This window comes from Telmatherina bonti (assembly GCF_933228915.1).
Source record: "Telmatherina bonti genome assembly, chromosome: 13".
Classification (NCBI taxonomy): Eukaryota; Metazoa; Chordata; class Actinopteri; order Atheriniformes; family Telmatherinidae; genus Telmatherina; species Telmatherina bonti.
In genome coordinates this window covers 23,063,572-23,088,121 of record NC_136611.1, presented here as the reverse complement: position 1 = coordinate 23,088,121, position 24,550 = coordinate 23,063,572, and the positions used below count along the sequence as shown (strand labels likewise).

The 24,550-nt window shown below is 39.9% G+C and overlaps 1 protein-coding gene across 1 annotated transcript in view; it reads left to right on the top strand.

The window, feature by feature from the left end:
- Nucleotides 1-24,550, top strand: part of LOC306764706 (multiple C2 and transmembrane domain-containing protein 1-like) — a 144,324-nt gene that overhangs the window by 85,359 nt on the left and 34,415 nt on the right. The window contains exons 10-16 of the mRNA XM_079251921.1: nt 5,602-5,695; nt 10,355-10,457; nt 11,130-11,232; nt 11,828-11,929; nt 12,484-12,558; nt 14,675-14,794; nt 21,688-21,804. Coding sequence (XP_079108047.1) covers nt 5,602-5,695; nt 10,355-10,457; nt 11,130-11,232; nt 11,828-11,929; nt 12,484-12,558; nt 14,675-14,794; nt 21,688-21,804 — 714 coding nt within the window. The remainder of the gene's footprint in view (nt 1-5,601; nt 5,696-10,354; nt 10,458-11,129; nt 11,233-11,827; nt 11,930-12,483; nt 12,559-14,674; nt 14,795-21,687; nt 21,805-24,550) is intronic.

Here is a 24,550-nt window from a genome sequence, read left to right as displayed (position 1 = left end):
CTATTACCTTCCCTAGGCTGGTTTTGTTTCAATTCATCTTTGTCATTATTTTCATTTGACTGATTTTCCTTAGGTTTCTTTCCTTGGTTTTGTTCCTTTGTCTCACGGTTTTGATGTAAGCATGTTGGATGATGTTTTTCACATGCATCACATTTGCTTCTTGTTTTGCAGGTCTTAGATTGATGGCCAGTTTCGAGGCAGCCAAAACAAAGTTTCTCTCGCTGCACAAACCTCACTCTCTCTTCAATCGGCTTTTCAATGAACTTGCGACACTTGTGAAGAGTGTGGTTTGGCTTTTGGCAGAACAGGCACTTGCTGTCTGTCCTTTCACTCGAGCTTGTAGTGAATGTGTTGGCACCAACGTTACGTCTTTGATGCCCCTTAGAGTTGTCTCGTTCGCTTGACTTTGATATCTCTTCCTTTGGATTCATAGCTTGCCAGGATGTGATGGGGTGGCAGGCAATACGAGCCTCCTTATTGAGGAATGATACAAAATCCTTGAAATTGGGGAATGCATTGGTTTCATCCTGAATTGCTACCACTGTTCTATTCCACCGTGAACTGAGCCAGTCTGGTAGTTTTTGCACTATCCTTTGATTTTCCACACAATCATTGAGAACTTGTAGACCTGGTACATAGGACATAGCTGATTCGACACTGCTCAGAAGATCGACAAACTCGCGAAGATTTTGAGTATCCTTTGGGCTGATTTTGCGCCATGAGTGTATCTGGTCACGGTATGATTTAGCAATCAGGAAGGGGTTGCCAAATCTGTCTTCAAGGACGTTCCAGGCAGCACTATATGCCGTTTCTGTTCCTGACAGAAAATGCCCTTCTATAGCTTTCTTGGCAGCACCACTGACATATTTGCGTAGGAAGAACAGTTTTTCTTGGACTGGGAGGTTCTTCCGCTCAATTAGAGCGTAAAAGGAAAGCCTCCAATCATTGTACTTGAGGGGATCTCCTGTGAAAACTGCAGGCTCTGGAATTGGAATGCGATTTGCAGTAATAGCTTCGGCTAATGTTCTCACCAGCTCATTAGACATATTGTGAGAGGCGTCTGATGTTGCTATTTGAGTGGGAGGGGCTTGAGTGAAGTTAGTTTGCTGCATGTAAAGAGGCTGAGTGGGTATGTGCTGATAACCCATGGTTGCCTTGGTAAATGTGACTGATTGTGGCATAGATACTGAGGTGTAGATAGGAGGATGTAAGGTTGGGTCTTTATTGACTGTAGCTTGGTATGGCTGTGGAACTTTAGCTTGTCGGGTTGAGGTGGGCTTGGCTTGATGTGCTTGAGGCACTTGAAGTGGCTGTTCTTGTGAGGGGAGAGCTTGTGAAAGTGCTGAATGTTGTGGAACAGGAAATGAGAGATGATCCTCTTCATCGTCACTAAGAACACCTTCAGAGTACACCTTTAGCCTTGCCTTGGCTGCATTGAGCCTTTTGAGTTCTTCTAACCGACCAATTTCGTTCCTTATCTCCTCCAGTTTCATTTTTCTAGTAGCACTTTCTGCTATAAACTGGGCTCTGTTCCTTGCATTTTCTGCTTCATTTTCAGCTGCTAGAATTTGATCTTCCTGCTCAAGTCTTCGGATTTCTTCTTCTTGCTCATTCTGTGTTTTCATTATTTTTAGTACCTCTTTGGTGGCAGCTGCTTCCGCTGCTGCTTGTTTAGCACTTAATGAAATGTATGAAGACTGTCCAGACTGTCTGGTCTTTATAGATAAAGAGACATTGGAGGTTGTAGTTTCAAACACAGATTCAGCATCAGGCCAAGCTGAAAGTTCTGAACCACCATCACTGAGGAACTGCTTAGCCTTTTTGTTCGCAACTATGGTTAGTGCTTGGCATCTGTCGTTGATTCTGCGGACTTCTGAGTCGGGATGATCTGAGTGTAAAATGTCTCTTATTTTGACATAAATGGCATCGATCTCAACTTGGTTTGTATTTATTTTACTCATGATGTCCATTAGCTCAGAATCATCATCATACTTCATGGCTTTTCTCAGTCCATTTATGTTGTGCTTCCACCTCTCATATGCCCTTTTGAAGTTTACCTTTAGATCCTTCAATTTATCGTCTACTAGAGCTTGTCCCCTTTCAGTGAGCTTTCGCGTGCGTTCACTCTTTCTAGTGGCCGCAGGCTGGGAATCTACTTTAGCGTGACGCAGTGATTCTACAGTCACTGATACATCTGTTTCCTTAATATCGGCCAGTGTGTGTGTCTCATGTTGATCTTGCGATTCCTTTGTGGTTGCTTCCACTTGTTCGTTAATATCAGCTGTCTCTGCTGATGAACGTGTAAGCTCCATAACACCCTTTTGCGACATGTTCTGTGCGATATCAGACCATTCAAAGTCATAAAAATGTACAGTAAATCAATATATTTTGCTTTCAATATGGTTGTGAAAATGGGATGTTTGTCACTAAATTGTGTTATGGAATGGATGTATGAAACATATTTCTGAAATGTAAATAGAGGGGTAGAATGGTATGAATTCTGTATATGACTTAATCTTAATGATGAAATATCAACATGACTCTCTTGAGTAGGTTACTTGTAAAATAAATTGCATATACATTCAGTTGCACCGTATATTACTCAATGCAACCTGCACGCAATCAAAGTCCAGTGCGCACACTTTCAATACAGAAATATGAGAACTGAATACCTTATACAACGTGATGACTGGCGTTTACTTCTGCAGTCTCTCGGCTCCTGTTATGCAGACAGGTGTATGTAGTATAGGGAAAAGTTCGCTGTTCCTTTAAGATGAATGAAGTGAAATCCAAGTGCGCTGGAAAGTTCAGTGGCAGTTCTGTACTCGTGCTTCTTCCGAGCCGTTTTCTTCACCGTACTCTTGTTCAACCTTGTTTACGCTGTTCTTTAACCGTTCCCGCGCAGAGTTTCACCACACGAAGAGACGAAACATCTTCAACTGCAGACTTTCCTCTACCCGACGTCTTCAAACGGCCACCGCGATTCCGTCTTAAGTTGGAGTCTTCACCCTTGGCACGGTGAAGTGTTCTACTATGCCGCCCATTCAAGCATGCGAGGACTCCGGTTCTTTGACTACAGATGGGTTTCTTTATTGATGCACTTAAAACTAGCACAGCTAGCACCACGTTGCATCATAGACCACCGTAGAACTACAAAACAGGCACAAAATAAAACAATGAATTTATGCAGTTCATAAAAATAAAGGAAATAAAGGTTCACATTCATTTCTACTGACCACTTTGCCCGCTTGCAGCTCCGAATGGGAGGGGGTTGGCTTTATAAAACAAAAAAACATTTTCTTGCTGATCAAAACATAACAACAATGTCCGCTATCTAATATCCTCTCGACTGCCGAAAAATGTCGCGTGTAACACGTGAAGAGGGTAAAACAGGAAGTAACAACGATCTACTGGAATGCACTATCAAAATAAAAGTGCGCCCTCTGCTGGACAAATCATGAACAGTAATGCCTCGCTTAGCTGTATTCACAGCACTTACACTACCTGTTTGTCCAGTTCTACAATATTGCTGTCTGTCCTGCTGATGAGGATTTGAATCCTTGTGGAGGATGGGGGTGCTTTCACTTGCAATCATGGATTGAGGCCGAATGCTGGATGTCCCCTCAGGGAGTCTGTAGGGTGGGAGGAGGGGATGAAGAGTGAAGGAATGGTTGGGGAAGGTGAAGGACGATATTTTTTTTTTTTTTTTTTTTTTTTGTATCTGTGTATTTAAAGGACAATTAACATTGTAATACTGTCGGAAATTTAACAAAACTGAAGGGTGCAATGTGAAATCGTCCCGTACTTGATCCTTTCATGAAGATCCAGTTTAAAATGGGGTTTGTTTATTTGAATTAGGGTTTTTTTTAAGCAAATAAACACAATCTAAATCTAAACGAAGTCACATCTTGCCGTACCAGGCTTATAGCTCAAGTCATGTTAATGCTACTGTTTGAATCCCATCACACAAACTAGTCAGCCAATAGTTTGCCCTCCTCTGCAGCCTCCCTCATGCCCTCTTTCTGACTCTTTTCTCTTTCTATCTCTTTTCTTGGATTCTTCTCAGTAATCACAACAAGCAGCTGTATCTTCAGAGAAATCGTGCCTTAAAATTGAGAGTTGTCCCCTCTCTCTCTCTCTCTCTCTCTCTCTGTATGTTTCTCTTTTGCACACTCTTTCTCCTCTTTTTCTTTCACACACTCTCCCCCTCTCATCTCCTTTAGAGAGCTTTTGGACAATGATATCGCTGGAAACAGGCAGAGTCTGACAGAGTTGGTAATAATGAATTAAGTCTGTAGCCTGGCCCTGACTCTGAAATTTAAATTATAATTACTCCTGTGGGGATGGAAGGGGTTATTGCCAGAGAGAGAGAGAAATAAATTGAAGTGAAGTGCATTTCCACTCTTGCTTTTAAGACACGCCGACATGCTACTCAATTTGGCCTCGACATAAGTTTTTTTTTTTTTTTTTTTACGAATGTGTTTATACCTGAGTGTTTGGGTGTGAACAAAAGCAGAAGTTCATGATTGTTTGTGCATCTGTCAGAGTACGCCCATGCCTCATGGCCAGGCCATTGATCTCCACGGGTTTGCCTTTATTCACCTGCTTTACAGACCACTTTTAATACAATCACCCCTCCTTTTCCTAAGTTATTAAAACCTTGTGCATACAGCATGCCTACTCTTAGTTTAGAAAGTCACAGAGGCTTCATTGCATCTCTGGTGGTCAGTGTGTGTGTGTGTGTGTGTGTGTGTGTGTGTGTGTGTGTGTGTGTGTGTGTTTTCCATATACGTATGATATCACTGCCAATCATGTTTCAACAGTTTAATCTCCTAATGATAAAATTTCTATGATCATATCAGCTTAATTTTCTCAGTCTCTCCCTATGAGGCTAACACACAAAGACACATTAATATCTCTGAGATCACGTCATGTGCAAATTATCCCTGCTAGCTGTGATTCTTGTGCCTAAAACACCAGTTTTCACTAATGCACAGAAAATCCTTTATATTTGCCATTTTGATTTAAAGTAATATGAACTTTTTTCCCCAGACATTTTTGATGGATCCTTCTGACATGCCGTTAATCCAAACACCAGTTTTCACTAATGCACAGAAAATCCTTTATATTTGCCATTTTGATTTAAAGTAATATGAACTTTTTCCCCCAGACATTTTTGATGGATCCTTCTGACATGCCGTTAATCCAAACTGTTTTAAAGCTTTGTGATGTTGCTTTCTTAAATGTGTTTAATTAATCAACATGTCTGTTGTTCTCCTGAAGTTATCTTTTTGTGCTATTTTGGAAGCATTTGCATCGTTCACGTTCCTTATCACAGTCAGATATTTCTTTTAAAAAGGGCAAAGTTAAGAAGATTTCAAACTGACAATCACAGCTGTGTTGTTGAATTAAATTCAGCCATTTGTCCTTTGTCAGATTCAACTATAAATGCCAGCTCTACGTTCTCAAATGAAGACCAGTAAAGGACATATTTTACCCTTTCCTCTCTTAATGAAATGTCAGGCTATTGACCTGCCTTTCACTTAAATGCTAATTTGCCATCCTCTTTGACTTTTCACCTCTGTCCCCATGATGTTGCAGAGCCTCTGGAGGTCATTCAACAACTTGAAAGATGTTGGCGTGGTGCAGGTTAAGGTCATTAGGGCTGAGGGACTCATGGCAGCAGATGTTACAGGTAAGACAATAAGCTTCAGTCTAAACGACACAATTTAAAATGTATTCATTGTCTACGTTCACAAAAGTTAGTTTAGTGTTCTTGACATGAAATATTTTCCTGTCTGTATTTCTACTATCAAAGTAAAAACTACTTTGACATCTGATAAGCATTACTCTAAATAACTTATGCTTAATATCTGGAACAAATTATTAAATAATTGTAGGAGCTCTTGCACATTGTCCGCCATCGGCAATCTGCCATAATTCTAACAAAGATAAAGCCGGGGTCTAATTACAGAGTAGGAGATGATCCTTTATGAAAATCCTCACACAGTCTGCTTTTACTTTTTGCTGGACGTTAAATTGGTCTCCACATTTTAATTTTTTTTTTTTTTTTTTTTTTTTTGGAAAGATGCAGACTGTTCATTTGAATAATAGAGAAAAAACACACATTTGAACCAACAAATCTCTCTCCTCCCTCCTCCTGTGCTCTCTCTGCTTGCTCTCTCTGAATCCTCCATCCTCCATTAATTTTACTTTTAATTAGGTCTACAGTGGACAGGCCTAGTTTTTCAGTCTGTATTATCTAGTAACAAGAGAAAGAATTGTGTGTGTGTATGTATGTGTGTGCGTGTTCATGCATGTGTGAGGAAGACAGAGTCTCCAGTTTTTCTCCATTTGAAACATTCACAGTCCCATTAGCAAATACAGAGTGAAGCTGGTTGATCTGGGTTATTGCGGGGAGTGACAGGAGCAGTGAGAGTGCAAGGCTAATGGCTCTTTGGTTCATGTACCCCATTCGGAGCAGAAAAGTGTTGCGTGACTTTGGTTTCGAGCTCATCATTCACTCTAAGCTTTGTGGATTCTTCTGAAGTAAAAAATAAAACCCATAAACATGACAAAAGTGTGGAAATATCTGTTAGCTGTTTGTCTTCCAATCGTTCCTGCCTGTTTTAAATGACCATTGACAAAGCGTTACGTTTCAGATTAGTTCATTTTTCTGACTTGGTTTCTATTAAGACTGACACTTTTAACTTAAGCTTACATGTTTGACATTTTCATTAGATCTGACATCATGACAGATCATTGAGGCAGACTGATAGTAATATTTGGATAAATCAGAAATGTATTTCAGGCAGCACCAGTCAAAAGTTTGGACACATATTTCCATCAAACCTGTTGGGAGCATGTGTCCAAACTTTAATTTGTAGTTTAGATTTAGAAAGTAACATCTTGATCAGTTTATGGATTTAGTGTTATAACTCTATTCTTGGAGCCTGATAATTAGAATCACAGTTCCATTTGAAGCTTTAATTGAACATATATGCACTTGAAAATGACAAAAAATAAAAAAAAATATATGCATATATATGTGTATGTGTACATATATATATATATATATATATATATATATATATATATATATATATATATATATATATATATATATATATATATATATATATATATATATATATATATATATATATGTGTGTAAATAATTTTACTCCTTAGATGATATTCTCTTTCAGCCAGTTGACACTTAAGCAAGTGAAGAGTAAGTGAACTCATCGCCAAAGAAGTGGTTTCTGGATGGCTTATTTCAGTTTTGGGTCTGATGCTGTGTGTGTGTGTGTGTGTGTTTGTGTGTGTTTGTGTGTCTTTGTGCGTGTCACTGGCAGAAACAATCTCTCTGTAAGAGCCCCATAAGAGCCCTCACCACATGAACGCCCTATTTTAACAACCTAGACCAAGAGAGGGTCAGGAGCAAGGTGAGAGGGAAACAGAAGGACATACAAACAGACAGACAGACAGGGGGAGACGGAGAGAGGAGGTCAGTGAGAAAGAGAGAGTTCACCATCTCTTGCCCATTCAAGCTGCCTGTCTTCGCTCCCATCTTTTTTTTTCTCCTCCTCCTCCTCTCTCCCACTCCTCTGGCCATCTCTCTCTCTAATTGGAGTGTTTTTGTGGAGTAGCTCCACTCCAGTGCAAGTAGGATAACTGAAAATAGTCTCTAAAACCAACAATCCCTTTTGTGTGCCAGCTCTTGTCCCTCTGAGTGGATGCTAAACAGTTAGAACATTTCATTCGTGACGCACACACACGAACACACAAGCACATGCAGCAGCAGACTCATCAGAACCACAGCGTGTTTCCTTTTTTTTTTTTTTTAATTATTTCTGCAAAGTTTAGATTTATATAGATTTTATTCTGCAACATATTTAACAACACAAAAGGTTAAAAGCAGAAGAAATACACCTGTTCCAGTTATCAAACTGGATAATACTGTAATTAATTGTGATAATAAGGAACATAAGCGTGCATTCACCCAACAACCTCAAACTCCTTGCGAACTGTAGGCTTTTGAGGCAATTACAGTACGCTTCTTCGTCTATACTGCATTCATCCTCCACACTTATCTCAGAGCACTCTGAAATTAATTTGAGCCCACTCCTTTGCCTGCTAGTGCCACAGAGATGGGACCCAGAGGGGGGAGGAGCTTTACTTGGACATTACCTGGATGATCGCTGAGTGGCGCTCAAACCCGAGCGTGTAATCGGTTAAGACAGCCGCCTCTGGTGCTAGCGGCCAATAAGGTGAAAGTTCATCACCACTAACAACTGGCTCACTGCAGCAACACATCTATCCGTGTCATTAAAAACAGAATATTAGAGGAAAAAATGGGAGTGCATGAGGGAGGGTTACAAGTCGCTGCAGAAATAATTTCCATCGCATAATTTGGGTGATTGCATTTAAATGAAATTAGATTTGATTTGTAGGTGCATATAATACTCAAGTATGATACGGACACTTCCTGGAGATTAAGGAAGGTTTGAAATTTTTATATAAGATTTTTCTGCAAAAACGATAAATGAAAACTCCTAAAAATGTTATTTGTAATTGCATAATTTCAATCCCAATCATTGTTTTTGCATTCAGACTATTAGGGAAAAATGATAACATTTAAACTCAAAACATTGTCTGCAGGCAGTTTATATGTCGTAAGCAAAAAGTTCTCCAGTCTGCTGCCTTTTGTCTATTTTAATGTGTCTTGTTTTCAGTCGTAGAAGTCATTGCTGTCAATATCCACTTGAAACACTCTACATCAATAGATCGCCATAAAGAGATATGAAAGGCAACACCTACGCTTCAGCATTGATCAGTGACATTTACTTTGCACACCCACTAAATGTCCTGCCCTTGTCACAACATTTGAAGAAAATCACACCAATCAATGACACTCACACACCTCCAGTGACTCACACACACAGATGGACACAAGCGTCTGGGGCCTTTGAATTAAATCCGAAAGCTATTGAATTTTATAGTTATTGTGTAACAATGCTATTTTGGTATTGTTAGTATTTTTGCTGTGAATATTTGGGACATATATTTTTTTAAACTTCATGACCCATCCTTTTTTTCCAGTTGATAAGCTTGAACAAACAGTGCAGTGGCTCCCGACAGTGTTTAATAAAATGTAATGATCAAAGCCAAATTAAGAGTTTTGTTGTTTTCAATTCATCTTAAGGCGATCGATGGGAGGTGGGCTGGCAGACGCCGGGAGCTGGGCTCATTCCTCCTTTGTTTACAAAGAATTTGAAACACAAGATCTTGGTAAACAAATTGAGGAAATATAGGACAGAACTGGGTTTATTATTAAAGTGCACTGCGCTATTCCAGGAGGAGAGTATTTTCCTCATTGTGGACTTTCTCACCATTTCCCTACCCGATTACATAATTGCAGTAAAATTCTGAACTAAAAGTTTTGTTGAAACTAATTAGTGATATATGAATCACAGTGCACTGGATATCAAACTATTTAGGACTCTTAGAGTATGACAAAGATCCCACATTTGTGATTCATGAGTCTAAAACAAGTTTTGGTTTTTTTTGTCTTCTTTTTTTTCCCAATAAAATTGTAACAAAAAATTTGACTTTTACTGCTGCTTCTAAAAACACACACATATACACACAAACACACAAACATTAACTAAAATGAATAAATGTAATTTTAAATGTTTTCATTTTCATATGAAACTTAAATAAGCTGGAGTGGTGGTGATGATTTTGTTTTTACCCTGAAATTCTCTTTTTTTTAAATTTATTTTTCATGTTGTGTTCATCATCTGTTAAGTTTTTTTTTTTTTTTTTTTTTTTCATCATTCCCATTAACATCCTACTCGCTCCCTCTGGAGTCACTGATCATGGACCGGCTACGTTTCTCACACCCGACATGCTGTTGTCTTTATCTTCCACACAGAAGTTCTCTGGTCTTCGGAGCCCCATCGAATTTAGTCCTGTTTACTTTCAAGGTCCTCTTCCTCCTCTCTTTCCCCCACCCCCTACTTGTGACTGCCCAGGGCGCAGTTGTCCTGAAGCTTATCTTCTACTTGTCCATGTTCCCAGGGTTCTGATAGAAATGGCTTGCAGCAGTTACTCTGATATACTGTTGTCTAATATGCACAGCAGTGGGGCTAAAGGAAAAGAATCATATTGTTACAGTCTTGATAAGTACATAATTTTTAAGGTTGTCACATGGAATTGGGGGGTGGGGGTTGCTATGCTCTATATGTCTCAATAATGTGAGAGTTTCGATCAAATAAACCTGGTGGTGAGTTAAAATTAAAAACAAGAAAAAGAAGAAAAAAATCCCACTTTTTTTCCTGATTGGCAGGTAAGAGTGACCCATTTTGTGTGGTGGAACTGAGCAATGATCGGCTTCAGACACACACTGTCTACAAAAACCTCAACCCAGAGTGGAACAAGGTCTTCACTTTGTGAGTGTTCTTTCATTCATCACTTAAGAGTTTAATTACAACAAATATTAGAAATATGACAGATAAATTTTAATGAAGCTCTGAAGTGTATGTCTTTGATGGCCTTCAAAGGTTCTATTGTGCTTTTTAAAATGTAATTCTAGGCTATAGATTAAAAGCTTAAACATTATTATAAGGTGTGTGTGTGTGTGTGTGTATGTATGTATTTGTGTGTAAATATAAATAGCCATAAACATCTGACCTTAATTCCGTTCATAAAATCTTTTTTTTCATTTCCAATATAGTTATTTTTTTAATTGACTTTCATACAAATCTTGACCTATTCCTACATTACTTTCTTTTTTAAAGCAGATGCTTTTATTATTATTTTTTAATTATTATCAGTGATGAAATGAGCTGATTTCTTTTTTTGACTCCATATTAATTCCACACATCACTGCTGTACTTTACGTCAACATTTTTCACACAATTTTTTTTTTTTTGTTGTTTCCTTTTTATTAAAGTTTTTTAACAATACAAGACATTTGCCATTTAAACACTTTTTCACAAGGTGCTGCATATCTTTGATGATTTTTCTACATATTTTCTGGATTTAAAAGCCTCCAAGATTGCCAGTTTGCCACTGTTTCAGTTGTATCATATTTTCTCTTGCGGTCTTTGTGTGTGGTCCAGCAACGTGAAAGACATCCACTCCGTACTGACGGTGACTGTTTATGACGAGGACCGAGACAGAAGTGCAGACTTCCTGGGAAAGGTGGCCATCCCTTTACTAAATGTGAGTCAAAAGCAGATTTTTGTTTCTTGTTCCTCTCCCTCAGGAGTCACGGAAAGAACATGCAGCAGACGAACACAAAGATCGGAAATGGAGAAAGATATAAAAAACAGAGGTTATTTTTGCAACTTCACAGATGACGCCGGTATTTTTCTCAAAGAGAAAGAGTTGACAGGAAGGTGAAAGAATTGAGGAAACACAGAGAGGGAAAAAAAAGGCAGATTGATAGTTTAGAGGATGGAAACTAAGTGGATGAGAGATGAGATGAACATGATGTTGATAGAGAGGCAGAATGATGTGATTTGGAGAAAAAAAAGACAAAAGAACTGCGACTTTTATATTTGGTAAAAAATATAGAAAGCCTGTTAAAGAACTGTGTCTCATATATCTGCGCTCTGCTACAGTATGATTCCCCAGGATAGTTAATTTCTGTTTGACAGAGCCGAGCTGCAGTGGGTAATGAACAGGTACTTGTCAGAGTTGCCACAGTTGTTTTGGGTTCCCTGTCAGCGCCAGCAGCTGGGGTTCAAAGGTGGCCCGGGGAGCCGATTCAGCCGGGTATTGCCAGACAGACGCCTGTCATGTCCCTCTCCCACAGATCCAAAATGGAGAACGCAAAGCCTACGCCTTGAAAAGCAAGGAGCTGACAGGGCCAACAAAAGGGGTCATCTTCCTCGAAATAGACGTGATTTTTAATGCTGTAAGTCTTTCTTTTGCTTTTTTGAGTCTCTTCCCCCCTTTTTTTTTCATATTGCCCCCCCTCCCCCCTCCCCACCCTTCTCACTCTCATCCCTCTCTTGTTCTCACCAGCATTCACCCCTTCTACGCTGCTGTTGTCTTTATTCTGTTTGTCTCCCCCCCTCCCTTCCTTCCATCTCATCCCTTGTCCCTCGTCCCTCGTCCTCGTTTTGGCTTTAATTATCGAAGACTCCCTCTCAGCAGCCTTTGTTCACCCATCCACCATCGCTGTGTGTGTCCTAAAGCGGCCATTTTATAGCTCTGTCTCCTGCTCTCTCTCTCGCCTCTGACATGGGGCACGCTTTATGCATGTGCTCCCATGTGATGTCAGCATAAAATCCTTTAAATATATTTAGGACAATCACTCCATTACCACCAACATCTTTCTCATCTACTTTCTAACAGTTGCTGTTTGACATTGTGTGTATGTGTGTGTGTGTGTGTGTGTGTGTGTGTGTGTGTGTGTGTGTGTGTGTGTGTGTGTGTGTGTGTGTGTGTGTTTACTTCATTATCCAGGTGAAAGCTGGTCTCAGGACGTTGACTCCCACTGAACAAAAATATATTGAAGAGGAGCCCAAAGTGTCCAAACAGGTACATCAGCAGCCAACTTGTCCGCCTGTTTTTATCTGTCTTCCCCAGCGCACCACCCTATTCTGCTGAACTGCCTGAAGTAAAAACCAACAAACACTCGTGAGTGGCATCTTGTAAAGCACAACTGTGTAGGCAAGATTCAACAGGATGATTGAAAGAAAAACAGCATTTTGTCCCCTTTTTTTCGTCCCTCCTCTCCCCCTTCTCTCATCTCTTCCCCCTTGCATCCACTCTTGAGTGGTGAATAGAAATGTCAAGCTGTCAGCTCTGGGGTGCATAAGTAGATTGGCCATCCTTATAGTTGGCCCTCTTTGCCACTGCTGCTTTGCACTTCATTGTCACGCTGCTCAGTGTGGCGGCACCACAAAGGGATGAATAGTAGGGGCTGGCCCACATCAGACGTGTCATATAAGTGACTGTTCGGGCTCAGCAGTCAATGTTACGCCGTGCACAGTTGAGCACAGTCCTGCCCAACATGGCACAACACACACAGCAGCTTCCATACTACCCTTTTGTCAGCCTTCAATCTATTCCCTTCTGTCCTGTTTCTGCCTTCTCTGCTGCTCTCTATCTTGGCCCACTCTGTGCTTTTCTCCCCAGTGCAATCATTTTTTTCATCTCTGTTCCACCCCTGACTCATAGAAATGACCCATGTCAGCGTCTCGCAATGATGATGTCACTGGTTGCTTTGGAGGGATTGCCCCATGAGGGGTCTTTTGTGCGGTAGCAGGTCCCCCGCTGTTGCTTGCTGTTTAGTGTGCAGTCACACACTGAAAAGGAAAGAAAAAAAAGCCGCGTGTGCTGCCTGCTAAACTCATGCATTTAATTGTAATTATGACATTTGACTTAATAAATTACTTTTCCATCTCTCTAAGTGTTTTCAAACTTTACCTAACTGCTTTGTTTGACATGATTCAAGAAAGAAATGAGATGCTCTTATCAAGGAAATAATGACAATAATGAGCCAAGCAAAGTGGAGCATGTGAAAAGTGCATGTGCTGAAGAATGTGTGCAAATAGATGATTTGCAGTCTTACTGTCCTCAGGGTCTGTGTGTCCCCAGCAAGACACTATACTGAGTCCCAGTTTGGCAACAGAAATCATCACATAATTATACATAGGGATGGAGAAATTTTCCTCATCTAGCATCAAAGCTGCCAAGCCACCAATAAATGGATGCAAATCCACATGCACACACACAGATACATATAACAGGCTCAATTGTGGTACTGTTAACTCATATTGTACATCCGTATCATACACACATTTAAAAACAAATGCAATTTTCCACAGAGTAAATGATGGCCTAGAATTTTTTTTTTCCCACCGCGATCTGGAGAGACTGTTTGTCCTTTGGGAACACTTTCTCCTGGTGGTGACCTGATTGGGTGGTTTGCGTTCTTTGCTCTTGTTATACTATTCCCTGAATGGTTGGTAACCTAAGGGGATGACAGAAGTTAGCCAGCTCTCTCTCATCCCTTTGGCCAAATGCCTGGAGAATGCTCAAGCAGCAGAATGCAGGAGTTGCGTAGGAAATTATTATTATATTAAACTTTATTAAGGGGGAAAGGTGACTGAAAGAAAAAACTGAGTTAGTTTAAAGTGGTGACTGTTGTCTTATTCTGATCCACATCCTCATAGAACTGTTTTAAAAAAAAGAGACACACTGACATTGTCATTGGGCATGCTGTAACTGTGTAAAGTTAAATTCATATTGAGGTCAAAGCTTCAAATCCTGAGCTGTAACTTAATGGTTACATTTATTTTACAAAGAGTAGGATGAGTCAGTGCATGGATTACCCTACAAGGGCTATTTGTAAAAGCCTCTGTATGACCGAGCACGGAAAGCAGATCTTTTTTTTTTAGCTTAAGTTTTAGTCATTTGTCGAAGCTTTGCAGCAGAAGTTATTGTCAGGGCTAGACCTATCATCTGTCTGCACGTTAGTGTTGTAAATAGTTTTCACAGTGGAATAATAATTGTTTTCATTTATTCACTTGCTTGACTAAAGTAATTTTAAAAAATCCATTATTATCCATTTATGTACCCATTTATGGCTGTTTCACATTTTTTATCTTTCATTTCTATAACTTCTTTCCCTCTTTTTTTTTTTTTCTAGTTGCTTTTGCGCAACTTCAACCGAGTTCGGCGCTGTATCATGTTCCTGATCAACACGGGATGCTACATCAACAGCTGCTTCGAATGGGATTCTCCGCAGAGGAGCATCTGTGCTTTTGTGGTATGTGGAGGCGCACGTAGGGTTACTCTGTTCATGTTGAACACAACCAGTAGAGTCAGACATTTCTGCTAACAAAGTAAAGATCCTTCACTGCTAATTTCACACTTGTAACATAAGAGACTATTGATATCTCAAGCACATTTAAGTAATCAAACGCATTCATATGGTGGACTTTTTTTCCCTGTACTTGCATTTGCACAAATGGAGAATACTTTTTATGGTGCTGCTGATAAGAGTACTGATTTTACAGATGAAAGCACTACTTTATAAGATGCTAGACACTCGGCTAGCAAGAAGATGCAACCACTATCTGTTAACATTTTGGAAGAAATTCCTACAAACGGTAGAAGTGACAGTCACTCTCTCTCCCCCTACCTATTGGCCTCTTCTTCAGCCTTTTGCTCCCCCCTGTCATCTGTGTCTGGTATTAAAAGGTGAAGTGTAATTGGACGACAAAGCTATCAGTAAAAGACATCCTCCTGCAGCTCAGTGAGTGGCTGCTTCGAGGTTCCAGCCTTAAAGATGACAGAGCAGGCATTTAATCCTGTCTGCTATAGTGTCCCTGACTTAACTAGCTACAGGACAGGTAGACCCACCCTGCCCCGGCCCTTTACCATGGGAGCACTTAAATGTCTCCACAGCAGACATTAGCAGCATTTGGCTGTCTGACACCAGTTTAATCTCTGCAGAGTCTCCATGTGTGTGTTTGTACAGCGGGTCACAGTGTCATCACAAGACATGGGTCAGAAGAGACATAGTATTGATCAGTTAACATTTTCTCTTTCACAAGTGTGCAAGCTTGCTTGTGTGCGAGCCAGGAATGCGTATATTTGCATTTACTCATGATCTTGGCACAAGTCCTTGTGACTTGTCTTTCAGAGGGGGAAAAAAAAAAGCATGAAGAAATTCACAGAAATCAAGGTCACTTCAGAAATGTCGGTCTAAATTGTGGCAGAAGATGCAACCTTGGATATTCTAGGTTTTGTATAAGCACCAACACACGTGGTTTCCCTGCAAAAGCCCCTCACCCTTTTTCAAATGCACGACATATTTCTGATTAACAGCTCCGTCTATTCATATTCTTATTGTGCTCACTTATATTCAAAGAATTAAGATGATGACAAAGGATGTATCTAGGCCAAGGACAAAGTGTTTTATGGTTTTATAGAAATTCTGAAATTTAGGTGTCATGCTGCCCCCCCTCCCTTTCCTCCCTTCCTCCACCTCCCACTCTTTTGGGAGTCAGCTAACGTAGGAGTATGCACTTAGCTAAAAGCATCAGAGTATTTAGGGCCTCTCCTCCACGTAGGTATTCCCTCCCTCCTTTTCCATTTCTTCATCTCATTTCTCCCTTACTTTGAGAGGCCTCTTAATCACTTCACTCATCTCTTTAAGTGGGTTTTTATGGGGGGCCATCTGGCCAAGGTGGTGCATTCATGAAGGTGTACTGCTGTGTGTGATTATAGGCATGTGTGTCTGTACACATGTGCATTTCTGTCTGGCTGTCTTTCTAGACAGATGTTACACTTAACTTTCCAACATGGCTGCAGCTACAGAGGTGGAACTGTCGGCAATTTAACCTCTAAACTTACAAATGCATGCACTTCATAAGAGTTAAGCGAGCCCAAGGGGGGCAAATTTAAATGTTTTTGTACATTTGAGGGGATTTTGTGTGTGTGTGTGTGTGTGTGTGTGTGTGTGTGTGTGTGTGTGTGTGTGTGTGTGTGCGCGCGCGCGCTAGTGCATCAAAACACAGTTGTCATAATGTGTCATAACACCACATTCCCTTCACAAAAAATGCTCAATTTCTCTTCATGGTCTTTTACTCTCCTTCTGCCCAGTCCTAAAATGCCAGCCACATGTACACATCGCCCATTAGTGCCAGCTGTGATTGGTGTGTATGTCGACGTGTGTTTTGTGTGTATGTGCAAGAAAGACAGAGATTGCATCGTCTCATATGCAGCTTTTCTCTCTCTCTCTCTCTCTCTCTCTCGCTCTCTCTCTCACACCCACACTGCTGTCACCCACCCATCCCAACAGTGAATCAGCCACCGTGGCAGCTTTGCCTGAGGCGTTGGCACAATGGACGAGACTGGAGTTACCTCCTGTCCTGCATGATGGGTGGTGTTTGTGAGTGTGTGTGTGTGTGTCTATGGGTAACGTTTCCATTCCCTTTTTAAGGGTTAAGCGTCTGCTTCCGTTGTCCACACCTGCAAGCTAAGTCTCTCCCTTCTATCCATCTATCCATTCCTGTTATTCTTTATCTTTCTCTTCCTTCCTTTCCCTTTGCTTTGCCCACCAGAGAGTTGAGGCCATTGTCGGGCTGAGCGGTGTTAGGTTCTGTTCTCTTGCTGCTGCCAGCGCTCCCCACGGCCCCTGCAAGACAAGGCTGTTATTGCCCCAGGGACCGCAGGCCGCAGCAGCTCTTCCTCCAAACAAATTTGCTGTAACTTTATCTGCAATTGGGCCCTGAATTGGGAGCAAATAGAGGCAGCTTTGTGGAGCTCAGGGAAGGGCGAGGGCAGTGAGCTGGGGGTTGTTGGGGAGGCAGGGGAAATGATACCGGGCTCTTTTATGTCAGGCAAAGTAGGACTCTTATCAGGAAGAGAGCCCAGACAAGGGAACTACTTCTAGAGGAAACTGGAGCACCTATCACCTGCTTTGCATTTAGATAAAAATTCACCCTGCTGAAATAAAAAAAAAAAGGGAAAAAAAAAAAAAGCAAAGACAGGTACAGAAGCAACTATTCGAGTGTGCATGTGTGTGTGTTTGCACATGTCTGCCTGATGGTTTGATGCACACACAGTCTTCCAAGACGCCATAACAGTCAGCGGTACAAACCACTCCAGGTCTCTTTAAATTGCTCCTTTGACTCCTCTTCAAACAGCCTCTCTAACTTTTTAAAGTTTTTAAGTCGGGAGTTCGTCTTTGCCCACAGCAAGGGACAGCTTTGAAAGATTTACTTTCACATTTTACTACTCACATTTTGATTTGCAAAATGAATGATAGTTGAAATAGAGTGGCATGACTAACAGAGAATACCAAGTCAGAGAATAATCAGGAAAGATAGACTGTAGAAAATTAGTCTTTTTGTCAGGATGTTACACATATAGGTCCCTCACTTCTAATAGCTGCCGGTGTGTGTGGTCGTACTGTGACCATATGCTCTATTTCATTTGACTATGTTTTAACACAATGACTGGTTTTGTCACATCAGTTTAGGTCATTTGAGCAGATCTTTCCTCTGATGAACATCAATTGAGCGATGTTCTGTAGCTGAGCAGCAGGGGGCAGTCTAGCACCACTGAATGATGAGCCGGTCTGGTCAGACACAGGACACAATCTCCCTCCCTCTTGTTCGCTCGAACTTAACAGGACTCCTAGTTGCTGTCTGGCAACACTTAGTGCCAGCATGGAAATTGATGTAAGAGAGATAAAGGGGAACTCTGAAATCCAAACTTCAGCTTCATTCCACTGAGACAGAGCAGGGGGAAAGTTAGCCCGGTGTGTGGTTAATGTAAGCCAAAGCACTGAGTATTACCCTCCCACAGTGCTGCGGCAAAAAGCTGTCAGGACGCAGGCTGTGTTTTGAAACAAATAATGCAACTTTCAAAGTATCATACTAAGTGTGTGAATAAATCATTTTGACTATTTGTATTCTTAGCATTTTTAATAAAGCTTCTAGCTGAAGATGTTCTTTTTTTTTCTTTTCTTTTTTCTTTTTTTTTTTTTAAGTTTCAGTAGCAATGAAATCTAACTACAGAGACATCAAAATGACTAAGAATACTGGCTTTGGGTACTGATATTTTATTTAAAATACAATTAACTAAGCTAATTTGTTTTTCTTTGTTCATTCAGTAATTGTCTATTTTAATCATATGAATCGGTTGAATTAGAGTTTGTGCTTAGATGTGAAATTTGTCCAAAACCAATGAGACTTCTACCATTAATAAAACTGGTGTAGCAGATTTGACAGTAGAAAACATTGGTTTCCTTTTATTTTCTGACGTGACAATTGTTTTAAAATGTCTCAGAACATTAAACATTGTTGAAGAACAAATAGCTGTGAACAAAGAGAGCCTGTTTTAATGACAAAAAAGACTTGCAGTTAAAAGATAAATCACCTTGTTAGTCCTGATTTGTTGAAATTAGTACAACCAGCTGCTAGTAACAAAATAACTAAACTTAATCTAAAAAGCTGTTACACATGTACAAATATTAATGCCAGTTATAGCAATGAAAAAGAAGCAGGGTTTTATTTTTGTTTACCACATACAAAACGGTACAGGATAATTTGCACATTTTAAAAAAAAAAATATAGAAATACATATACAAAAAGAAAATCTGAAGTTCTGGTTACTAAACGCAGAGAAAGTAAGAAACAAAAAATTTGAGTGATGCAGTGTGTGTGTTCAGATCTCCACTATGCAACATTTTTATGTATGTTTCTAACCACACAGATTCCTCTATAAATGATTCCCATAGCCTGCATCTGGCGCTTCATTTAACATCTTCCTACTCCCTTCAATCCGGTATGTTTTTTTTTTCTTTTCTTTTCTTTCCGCTGTCTTTCTCTGGTCACTGACATCCACAGCAGGCTGCTTCCCACTCCCATCTCCCCAGGCGACGAGCCTTCTATCTTCTGTAACAAGCAACAGGGGGTGGCAGCGATAGCGTAGTCCTGGTGGAAAGGTCCAGGTACTGCAGTGCTCCACTGTCCAGCCGGTGGGCACATAGACCAGGGAACGGCCACCGCTGAGCCCGGGTGTCCAGTTTCTCTAGCTGTCAGTCAAAAGTTTGCCTTCAGGTATTTTAACCAAATAAAGAAAGAGGGGAGGGGTGGTCAACCTCTGGTAAATAAGAAGAAAGATTTTTTTTTTAAAAGATAAGAATAAATGTAAATTTTGGAGTTTACAATAATCGAGACAGTGAAGAAAACTTCATTTTCCTTCTGTGTGATAAAAACACGAGCAATTAAAAAAACGGATGTTATATTTATAGAGGAATATGTGCCTACTGTAAGATATATTTATAGCAGAGTGTTTGAAAGAAGCTTATGTGTATCTGCATGAAGATATTTGCAAGTGTGCAGTTATTTATAGAGTCTACCAGAATAGGTTTAAAAGAAGTGAGCTCATTTTGTTCAACTAAAGTCAAGTTTCTGCACCTTCACTGCACATTGTTTAGTCAGAGATTATTGCAGTGTTTAGTGTGCAGCTTTGGAAGAACTACATGTTTGTAAATTAGAATAATTTGTTGACAGATGGATAATTTTAGAATTAAAGTGAAGAAGAATTGTAGTTTTGAGCTTTGTGCTTGTAAAATACATTAGTAGCGTATCAGTTTTATCCTTAAATATTCAGTATCTGTAATTTTAGTTTACATTTGAGCCAAACTTTTCTGTGAGCAAAATTGTTACAGTGACTCAGATGGAAATTTTTGTCCACAATGCATAAGTGTGTGTGTGTGTGTTCATGTATGCTGACGCTATTCGGTGTCCAACTGACTTCACTCTACGATCGGCAGACCTGCATACATTCTGTGAAGAGGCTGTTGAACCTCATATTCATATCAACCCGATACTGCGAGCACAATGAGGAGCTCGACGTTCGTCTTTGTCTGTTTCTCTTACACACACGCACACACAAACATGCACATTTAGAAATAAACAATTTGATTGTTCATTATTAAGCTTCCTCTCTTTTGTCAGTGCTGTTTGCTCAAACAGGATAGATCATAATTGGTACACAAACCAATAAATCTGTTTTATACAGTAATCGCCTCAATTTGACCACTCTTAAAAGTTTACAATCAAAACTCATTGTTAAATAGGAATGTGTTTCCAGACGGAGAGTATTTAATTACAAATCTCCCTTGCTAGTCTTTGAAATAATGGATTTCCTGTTCTTGAATTTGATAAATTTGTTTGGCTAGAGGACATTAACTATTAGACATGGTTTGCATTTTCAGCGTTTGTTATAATTGCTGCTGAGGTTTTATCAGTCATGAAAAATCTCTGAATGCTTAAATATATTATGAGAAAGGATAAATATTCTGGTTTTAGTGTTTGCCTCTGACAGATGTTACTCCCACACACAAAACCCCATCTCAAATTTTTTTACTATTGACTCAATTTTCAAAACTTACAATCGGCACGATAATGCTTGAAAATAGCAAGCCTCCATCATTAGCAAGTTTTCTTTCCCACAGATATCTTCCCACATCCACCTCAATGATCTGTTGTTGGAGGCTAAAGAGTCCTGCCAAATCTAGAATCCAGGGTTTTAGGAAAGGTTAATTTTCAGATGGTACTTTTCTTGTTTTGTAATGAGAGGGGACGTACAGAGGTTATAGTTTTGGCAGATGGGTGCAGAGGAGGTTAGAGATGGGGCATGCAAGTCTTTTGGTGTAGGAGAAGAGGGTATTGGGGTTTGGAGTGACAGGGTTAGGGACACAGGTTGTGGGGTGTGTGAGGTCATAAGCTGGAGTTTGGGCTTGAGCAGAGAAGGGTCAACTCTGAGGTGCTGTGTCTGAAATGGTACATGACCTCAGACTCTGAGATGATTGGCATGGAGGAAAGAGGCTTTGACAGCTCATACGCATCTTCCTCGCCATCTTCGTCCTCGGCTCTAGACCCATAAACCTTTTGAGGGTCAGGGTGTTGAACCTCAGCTCGCCGACATCAGTACCTTTTGTTAAATTAGTGCATTATTTCTACACTTTGCTCAAAAGAGTTTATGATACTGCATATGAATGTGTCTCCAAATGCATATGTGGTCATCTTATACTCTCCACATAAGCACAAGTAAGAGGTCCTGAATGTGTCCGCTGTTAACCCGCACTGATGTTTCCTGAATGTTTTTTTTTTTTTTTTTCCCCTATTCTCCCAACAGATTTTTATCATCGTTGTTTGGAATTTTGAACTTTATATGATTCCTCTGGCTTTGCTGCTGCCGTTGGCCTGGAACTATATTCTTATAGCGTCGGGGAAGGATACGAGACAAGATGTGGTGAGTAACCCGAGTCCTTCTTGGTGTCACTCCGCCTTTTTTTTCATCTCACTCTGCAGCCAATTTCAACACACAATGTGCAGGATTTTTAAAAAAAACTGTTTTTTTACATCAAGCCATTGCATTATGAGTTTATAATCTCCTTTCATTGTACGTTCATACATACATTTGTGGAATTTATACAAATTTACAGCATGGAAAATTTAACGAATGATAACGAATGTTGATGTACAGCTGAGTGATAAGGCAACAAACTTTTGTGAGGAAATTTTAGAAGAAGCCCTTTGATTAAACTGTTCTCGCAAAGTTAGAGCAGAATTGGAATTTAATTTTAGAAAAATCTCTTTGCCGATTTTAAAGAAAAAAAAAGAGAGAAAGAAAAAGCTCCATCTGCCACACGAGGAGCTGCACTCTCAATGCATCTCACATTTCTCACTTTGCCTTCTTTGAGGCAAAGAGAGGGGAGAAATAATAGGCTGTCACCTTGAGCTATGTTACGCCACTTACCTGGTAGTATATTTATTTAATTCATTTATTTTTATCTCTATACCAATTAAATGATGTCAAAGCAATGTCATGGAGAAACAGACATGTTTTAATCATGGCCAGGCACATTTGGAGAGTAGAGAGTGAAAACGAGTGAGAGAGCTGGACTATGGAGTGAGCGTGAACAATGAAGTGATTAATTTTAATAAGTGCCTTCTTCCAAGACTCAGTCGGAAATAACCCGTTAACAGACTTGAGATTTTCTTGCAGCCTCTCGCCTTCTATATGTATATTTATCTCTTCATAAGGATTCTTTGGGTTAGATTGGATTTGGAAGCCGTATTAAATTTTGTCATTATTCTAAACCAAATCTAATAGCTGTCGGTCATTGTAATGTTATATAGAAAAATGGAATTAGATGTGAACTGTACATGACATACAGCACAGATCTAGTAAGTCCTCAGAGTTAATCGTCTCTGTCTATAAGCCTCTCTTACCATATTTGTTCATCTAAAAAGAGGCATTAGAAGAAGAAAAATGAGAGAGATAAGAATACATAACACAGAGCTTTTTGGTTCATATAAGAATTATAAGATTTAAAATCAAGTCAAGAATTAATGGTTTCCAAGTGAGTTTACAGTTTTTTAACGCCACATACTTGAGTTGATAGGGTGCTTTTTCTTCGCCTGTAGATGGCGACATTGCTTGACGATGAGATTAAAATAATCACACCTGTCTGAAGACAAAACCCAGCACCATGGTGTTGTACCACTGCCTGCTGCTTATATTCATTTAGATCTAATCATATTCCTTTACTGTGCACTTGAAATAAGGGAAATAAGGCAACAGAGTTTAGTTGTGATGGTAATGTAGCATTTGTGTCATATTAAACGACCTTTCCCACCTACTTCATGGAGAGTGGTGTTTCTCTGTTGAAAGGAAATATATGAAGTATCTGCTCCCGGATATTACCACTGCTATTTATACTTGTTCATTTTCATTCAGTTTCTTGTGCTCTGGATTTATGTGCCCAGTTATAGTTTAAGCACTGCAGTGCTGCTTTGCCTTTGAATATTTTGACAAAATATCCATCTTCATAGTGTAGTTTGAAGTGCTTTTGGTTGAATTCAGGGGTCTTTCTGTGCCCTCATCTGACAAAAGGCTTAATAGATCATCAAGGCCATGCATGTTTTAGCTATAAGAGCACTACTGCAAATCTTCTTTCTAAGAAATGTTTCCTTTTTTCTAATTCAAATAGTCTTTTAGCATGGCTTTAAGTGAGTGTTATGTGTGCTTCTCGCAGTTTGGAAGTGCTGATATGTGTGTTGGATTGTTGGTGCCGGTGCTTCCTCAGAGGGAGGATATATGGAGAAGCTGTTTCTGATACAGTCAGAGGAAAAGCACTCAGTAAAAGATATTGGGACAACATTAAGTAATTATGTCCTATTAGTGACTGTAGAGACCTATCCATTATTAATAAATACGGACTATTGTGCAACACTCTTCAAGTTGTCTGTATCCTTGTCACAATGTCTGTATCTGAGCCTGCAATGTACAAACTGCAGAAATTCTTTGTAACATTATAGATGATAGTAAGGTTAATTGACTAATATGTACATGTTTAATACCTCTTTTCTTGCCACTGCGACCAATGTGTTTAACAGTACCGAGCAGCATGGAGCACACAAAGAAATCTTCCTGACTGTCATTGTCTCTCGTTTCTCGCCGTTGCCGTCTCGCTGCCTCAGAATTGGCGAATGTGATAACCTATATCTACTTGCTCCATTATCAATTCTCTGCCTCTTTTGATCACAATACTACTATCTAGCGTAAAATAAAACTTTTGCACGCAGTAAAAGTAAAATGTTTTGTATGCATCCATTATTTTGAAGGCTTTTGTATTTGCAGATGCTATATACGCACATACTACACTTAAACTCACATGCTCAGACAGACTATCCCTAGAGTCCTGTCCCTGTTTGTTTTCAGTTTCCCAATCTGTGCCGGTGCAGAGGGGTGGAGGACTGGGCACATTCAGAATATATAGTATCTTTAGTCTTTGCTTCCTCTCCTGGTCCTCTGGATTCCTCTGCCGAGTTGTTATCAAGCTGAAGTCATGGTCGAATCACTGTTTCCCTCTTGACTTGGCAGAGCACTGAGAAGAATAGAAAAGAAAACAGGGGGGAAAAGCTTTCTAATTACTTTAAACAACACACCAAATTAAAGCATTGTGCTGAGCTGAGCAAGGGTCAGCATCCGG